The sequence below is a fragment of the Chiloscyllium plagiosum genome, chromosome 5 (assembly GCF_004010195.1).
Source record: "Chiloscyllium plagiosum isolate BGI_BamShark_2017 chromosome 5, ASM401019v2, whole genome shotgun sequence".
Classification (NCBI taxonomy): domain Eukaryota; kingdom Metazoa; phylum Chordata; class Chondrichthyes; order Orectolobiformes; family Hemiscylliidae; genus Chiloscyllium; species Chiloscyllium plagiosum.
Window position 1 is genome coordinate 87,451,646 of NC_057714.1, and position 6,804 is coordinate 87,458,449.

Sequence of the window (6,804 nt, forward strand, 5' to 3'; positions counted from 1 at the left end):
GAGGGAGGGGATGGTACACACTGCTGTTACTGAGTGTCGGTGGGGGGGAGGGAGGGGGTGTTTGTGGATGTGGTGCCAATCAAGCGGCTGCTTTGTCCTGGATGGTGTTGAGCTTCTTGAGTGTTGTTCGAGCTGCCCCCATCTTTTATCTTTTATCTTGGCCTGCTGGACACACTTTCCTCATTCCTGAAGAAGGGCTTGTGCCTGAAACGTCGATTCTCCTGCTCATTGGATGCTGCCTGACCTGCTGCGCTTTTCCAGCAACACATTTTCAGCTCTGATCTCCAGCATCTGCAGCCCTCACTTTCTCCACTCCTGACTTGTACCTTGTAGATGGTGGACAGGCTTTGGGGAGTCAGGAGGTGGGTTACTCACTGCAGTATTCCCAGCCTCTGACCTGCTCTTATAGCCGCTGTGTTTATGGGGTGATTCCAATTGAATTTCTGGTCAATTGTAACCCCAAAGATGTTGATAGTGGGGGATTTAGCCCAATGGCAGTGGCTAGATTCTTTCCCATTGGAGGTGGTCATTGTCTAACCAGTGTGAATGATTTTTGTCAGCTCAAGTGTGGATATTCTCCTGCAGAGATGTCCTGGAGCTGAGGTGACTGACCTCCAACAACCATCACCATCCTCCTATGGGCCAGGTATGACTCTAACCAGTGGAGAGATTGCCCCCTGATACCCATTGATTCCAGTTTTGCCCGGGCTCCTTGATGCCACACTCAGTCGAATGCAGCCTTGATGTCAAGAGCTGTCCCTCTCCCCTCCCCTCTGGAATCCAGCTCTTTTGTCCATGTTTGACCCAAGGCTGTAATGAGGTCAGGAGCTGAGTGACCCTGGGGGAACCCAAACTGGGTGTCACTGTTACTGACCCCTTCCATCACTTTACTGAGAATCGAGGGGAGACTGATGGGACAGTAACTGGCTGGGTTGGATCTGTCCTGCTTTTTATGTACAGGACATACCTGGGCAATGTCCCACATTGGGAGAAAGTGAGGACTGCAGAAGGTGTCGATCAGAATCAAAATGTGTGGCACTGGTGAAGCACAGCGGGTCAGGCAGCATCCAAAGAGCAGGAAAGTCAACATTTCCGACATAAGCCCTTCATCAGGATTGGGGTGGAGGGGGAGAAGGAGGCTGTGAGTTAAATGGGTGGGATGGGGGGGGGGGTGGGGAACGGGGGGGGGGGGGGGGGAACATACCATTGGAATGTGATGGGTAGGTGAGGTGAGGAGTGATGGTGACTGGGCGGAGTGGAGGGTGAACCAGAAAGGTGGGACGGAAGGTAGACAGATAGGACAGGTCAAGAGGGCGGTCCTGAGTTGGACGGTTGGATCTGGGATAAGGTGGGGGGAGGGGAGATGAGGAAACTGGTGAAATCGAAGTTGATGCCGAGTAGTTGGAGGGTCCCGAGGTGGAAGATGAGGCGTTCTTCCTCCAGGCGTCGGGTGGTGAGGGAGTGGCAATGGAGGAGGCCCAGGAGTGGGAGGGGGAGTTGAAGTGTCCAGCCACAGGGCGGTGGGGTTGGTGGGTGCGGGTGTCCTGGAGATGTTCTCTGAAACATTCTGCAAGCAGGTGTCCTGTCTCCCCAATGTAGAGGAGACCAGATTAAAGCAATGGATACAGTAGATGAGGTGTGTGGTAGTGCAGGTAAATCTCGGATGGATGTGGAAGGATCCTTTAGGGGCGTTGGACGGAGGTGTGGGTGGGGGGCAGGTTTTGCAATTCCTGCAGTGGCAGGGGAAGGTGCCAGGACAGGAGGGACCCTGTCAGGGTGGTCCCCTGGGGTTTGGGGGGGACCCTGTCAGGGTGGTCCTCTGGGGTGAGGAGGACCCTGTCAGGGTGGTCCCCTGGGGTGTGGAGGACCCTGTCAGGGTGGTCCCCTGGGGTGTGAGGGACCCTGTCAGGGTGGTCCCCTGGGGTTTGGGGGGGATCCTGTCAGGGTGGTCCCCTGGGGTGTGGAGGACCCTGTCAGGGTGGTCCCCTGGGGTTTGTGGGGGACCCTGTCAGGGTGGTCCCCTGGGGTTTGGGGGGGATCCTGTCAGGGTGTTCCCCTGGGGTGTGGAGGACCCTGTCAGGGTGGTCCCCTGGGGTGTGAGGGACCCTGTCAGGGTGACCCCCTGGGGTTTGGAGGGGACCCTGTCAGGGTGACCCCCCTGGGGTGTGAGAGACCCTGTCAGGGTGACCCCCTGGGGTTTGGGGGGGATCCTGTCAGGGTGTTCCCCTGGGGTGTGGGGGACCCTGTCAGGGTGGTCCCCTGGGGTGTGGAGGACCCTGTCAGGGTGACCCCCTGGGATTTGGGGGGGACCCTGTCAGGGTGATCCCCTGGGGTTTGGGGGGGGACCCTGTCAGGGTGGTCCCCTGGGGTGTGAGAGACCCGGTCTGGGTGATCCCCTGGGGCTTGGGGGGGACCCTGTCAGGGTGACCCCCTGGGGTTTGGGGGGGATCCTGTCAGGATGATCCCCTGGGGTTTGGGGGGGGACCCTGTCAGGGTGTTCCCCTGGAGTGTGGGGGACCCTGTCAGGGTGACCCCCTGGGGTTTGGGGGGGATCCTGTCAGGGTGGTCCCCTGGGGTGTGGAGGACCCTGTCAGGGTGACCCCCTGGGGTTTGGGGGGGACCCTGTCAGGGTGGTTCCCTGGGGTGTGGGGGGGATCCTGTCAGGGTGGTCCCCTGGGGTGTGGGGGACCCTGTCAGGGTGACCCCCTGGGGTTTGGGGGGGATCCTGTCAGGGTGGTCCCCTGGGGTTTGGGGTGACCCTGTCAGGGTGGTCCCCTGGGGTGTGGGGGACCCTGTCAGGGTGACCCCCTGGGGTTTGGGGGGGATCCTGTCAGGGTGGTCCCCTGGGGTGTGGGGGACCCTGTCAGGGTGACAGACTTGTGTCTTGGGGCTGTTTCTAGCTACAGTGCCTCGTGGCCTGCACAGTAAGGTTAATGACATTGTGTGAGAGAGGTATAAACTGGAATATCCAAATGGATTACTGAAGAATTCCAGCCAACATCCTAAATATACCAGAATGAGGGAGAGGAATGGGTGGTGGATCTGTCACCACGGTTTCACTGTCGGAGGGTCCTTCCAAGCTTGCCTAACACTTACATCTTTCACCTTGAACAGAGCGAGTCTGTCGGCAGCCTGGCCATTGGGTTGGGATGGTCCCCAGCTACCGTTCCCGTCCCCCTGTTAGCTTTGCTTCACTGTTAATATTTACAGCCGTGTGGGTACGTTCCTGAATAGGAATGGTTTGGAATGATGTGGTCCGTGCAGACAGCTGGGGTTGTGGGTTACTTTGGGAATGTGGCTGGTGTGGATTCGTTAGACTGAAGGGTCTGTATCTGCGTGGCATGGGTTTGTGACTCTCTGCTAAACTGATGGACAAAGAAATGACTTGACAACTCACTCTGAAGGGAACCTTTTCAAATTCAGTTTGGTTCCTGCCACGGTCAAATTCCTGGTGATTCTTAGAAGCTATTGATCAATTTAGCAGTGATAGAGTCACACACAAATGGGCAAGTCCCAAACAGGCCTTTCCATCGTGTAGTCCACTGGGAGGGATACCTCTGGACATGAACAATGCAGCCACGTGGGTTGTCAGTGATGCCTTCTGCCTTTGGCAGTCAGCTCTGCTTACCCTCGGTTTTCTGAAATAAGGACAGTGATTTATTCTCCAGATCGCGCAGGGTGACCAGGTCGTTGGCAATGCTCTGCAGCAGTTGTCCAAGCTGTTCCTCCACTTGTGGGTGCTGTCGCTTCACGACGCGGGATAGAAGCTGCTCCTGGAGACCCTCGAAGGTCACTGTGCAGTTAATCAGGGTCACCAGGTTACACACAGCAGGTAGGAAGTTCGGGTTGGAGATCCGGGTGGTCATGTACAACCTGCGATTATATTGTTAAACCAGTCAACACATTCACTCAAACTCAAATGCAAACAAAATCCAGACAGAAACTGCTGCAGAACATGCAGAAAGGCGACTGGACTCGAAACATGAACTCTCCTTTCTCTCCACAGATGCTGCCATACCTGCTGAGTTTCTCCAGCAATTTCTGTTCCGATTTTCTGAATCCGGGTTTGGTGTTACCTGAAGTTGGAATTGTATTCGACTTCCTTGTTTCCAATCCTGATGTAGTCCTGCCCCTCTCGGGAATAAATCTCTCGCACCAACACTGGCCTCAGCCCTGGATCAATCTGCTCCGTTAATTCCTGCAGGGAAGGAGACAAACCAAACACATTCCTTTCCTTTCAATCTTTCCTCAGCTTCTTTATCCTGGTCAGTTGAGGCAACCCACAGGTTAGATACAGAGTAAAACTCACCCGACACTGCCCCAATCAAATCCTCCCAGGATAAGGACAGCACAGGGTTAGATACAGAGTAAAGCTCCCTCTACACTGTCCCCCATCAAACCCTCCCAGGACAGGGACAGCACGGGGTTAGATACAGAGTAAAGCTCCCTCTACACTGTCCCCCATCAAACACCCCCCAGGACAAGGACAGCACGGGGTTAGATACAGAGTAAAGCTCCCTCTACACTATCCCCCATCAAACCCTCCCAGGGCACGGTCAGCGTGGGGTTAGATACAGAGTAAAGCTCCCTCTACACTGTTCCCCATCAAACACCCCCAGGACCGGGACAGCACGGGGTTAGATACAGAGTAAAGCTCCCTCTACACTGTCCCCCACCAAATACCCACAGGACAGGGACAGCACAAGGTCAGATACAGAGTAAAGCTCCCTCTACACTGTCCCCATCAAACACCCCCCAGGACAGGGACAGCACGGGGTTAGATACAGAGTAAAGCTCCCTCTGCAATGTCCCCATCAAACACTCCCAGGACACAGACAGTGCGGAGTTAGATACAGAGTAAAGTTCCCTCTACACTGTGCCCCATCAAACACCCCCAGGACAGGAACAGCACGGGGTCAGATACAGAGTAAAGCTTCCTCTACACTGTCCCTCATCAAACACCCCCTAGGACAGGGACAGCACAGGGTTAGATACAGAGTAAAGCTCCTCTACACTGTTCCCCCATCAAACACCCCCTAGGACAGGGACAGCACAGGGTCAGATACAGAGTAAAGCTCCCTCTACACTGTCCCCCATCAAACATACCCCAGGACAGGGACAGCACAGGGTTAGATACAGAGTAAAGTTCCCTCTACAGTGTCCCCCCCATCAAACACCCCCAGGACAGGGACAGCGCGGGGTTGGATACAGAGTAAAGCCCCCTCTACACTGTCCCCCATCAAACACCCCCACGACAGGGACAGCGTGGGGTTAGATACAGAGTAAAGCTTCCTCTACACTGTCCCCCATCAAACACCCCCCAGGACAGGGACAGCGTGGGGTTAGATACAGAGTAAAGCTCCCTGTACAGTGTCCCCTAAGCAGCAGCTTCCTTTCTCGATACTCACGTGTAGGAGGACTGGGTATCCCATGCGAATTGCACTCTCCAGGAGTTTGGTGTACCCAGGGTCTGTTGCCAGGAGGATGAGCAGCTCCTGCCCCTCCATCTTTGTGATCCAACTTCTTGCCTGACCCTGTGGGTCAATGAGTAGCGGCCAGTTGTTGCTCATCTTCACCAGGATAGCATTTTCGGTGGAGTAATTATCAGCTGGCAGACCCTGATTCTGTAAAATGCGAACCTGAGAGAGGGATACATCACATTCCTTTAACACTGTTAACAAATGTGTGCACATACAGCCAGACAATTAAAACCCATCACAGACTTACTCCGAAATACTTTGATTTGTTTTTTGGTTTTTGTCCCAATTATGTATCCCTCTCTTCCTCACTCACTCCCTCCGCACTTTGCCACTCTGTTCCTCCAAATCCCTTTCACTCTATTCCACTTTCCCAATCTCGAGTCACAGAAATAAGCCTTTCAGCCCATCAACTCTGCACTAGTGTGTGTGCGTGTATATAAACGGGAGTGCGTGTGTGTGTACATCGCACGTGCACGCATGTGAGTGTGTGTACTTGCATGTGCGTGTGTACTTGTCCGTGTGTGTACGCGTGTGCATTTGCGTGTGCGTGCGTGTGTATTTGCGTGTGCGTGTGTGTGCGCGCATGTGTATTTGCATGTGCGTGTGTATATGCGTGTGCATGTGTGCGCGTGTGTGTATTTGCGTGTGCGTGTGTGTGTGTGTGTGCGTGTGTATTTGCGTGTGCATGTGTGTGTGCATGCATGGGGGAGTGTGCGTTTGAGTGTGTGCACAATAGCCCTCTGCAGATTCCAGGTCACGCTTACCCTGTCTACGTCCCTCTGCAGACTCTGGGTCACCCTTACCCTGTCTATGTCCCTCTGTAGACTCTGGGTCACCCTTACCCTGTGTATACCCCTCTGCAGACTCTGGGTCACCCTTACCCTGTCCATGTCCCTCTGCAGACTCTGGGTCACCCTTACCCTGTCCATGTCCCTCTGCAGACTCTGGGTGACCCTTACCCTGTGTATACCCCTCTGCAGTCTCTGGGTCACCCTTACCCTGTCTATATCCCTCTGTAGACTCTGGGTCACCCTTACCCTGTCTATGTCCCTCTGCAGACTCTGGGTCACCCTTACCCTGTGTATACCCCTCTGCAGTCTCTGAGTCACCCTTACCCTGTCTATATCCCTCTGTAGACTCTGAGTCACCCTTACCCTGTCTATGTCCCTCTGCAGACTGTGGGTCACCCTTACCCTGTATATGTCCCTCTGCAGACTGTGGGTCACCCTTACCCTGTCTATGTCCCTCTGCAGACTCTGGGTCACCCTTACCCTGTCTATGTCCCTCTGTAGACTCTGGGTAACCCTTACCCTGTGTATACCCC

At 54.8% G+C, this 6,804-nt stretch overlaps 2 protein-coding genes across 7 annotated transcripts in view; one reads left to right on the forward strand and one right to left on the reverse strand.

Moving 5' to 3' along the window:
- Positions 1 to 6,804, forward strand: part of svila (supervillin a) — a 352,019-nt gene that overhangs the window by 34,509 nt on the left and 310,706 nt on the right. The window lies entirely within an intron of this gene.
- Positions 1 to 6,804, reverse strand: part of LOC122550225 (dynein axonemal heavy chain 6-like) — a 54,872-nt gene that overhangs the window by 4,833 nt on the left and 43,235 nt on the right. Inside the window, exons 2-4 of the mRNA XM_043690986.1 lie at positions 5,409 to 5,639; positions 4,077 to 4,198; positions 3,629 to 3,873 (exon numbers count right to left, since the gene is read on the reverse strand). Of these exons, the coding sequence (XP_043546921.1) occupies positions 3,629 to 3,873; positions 4,077 to 4,198; positions 5,409 to 5,639 (598 nt within the window). The remainder of the gene's footprint in view (positions 1 to 3,628; positions 3,874 to 4,076; positions 4,199 to 5,408; positions 5,640 to 6,804) is intronic.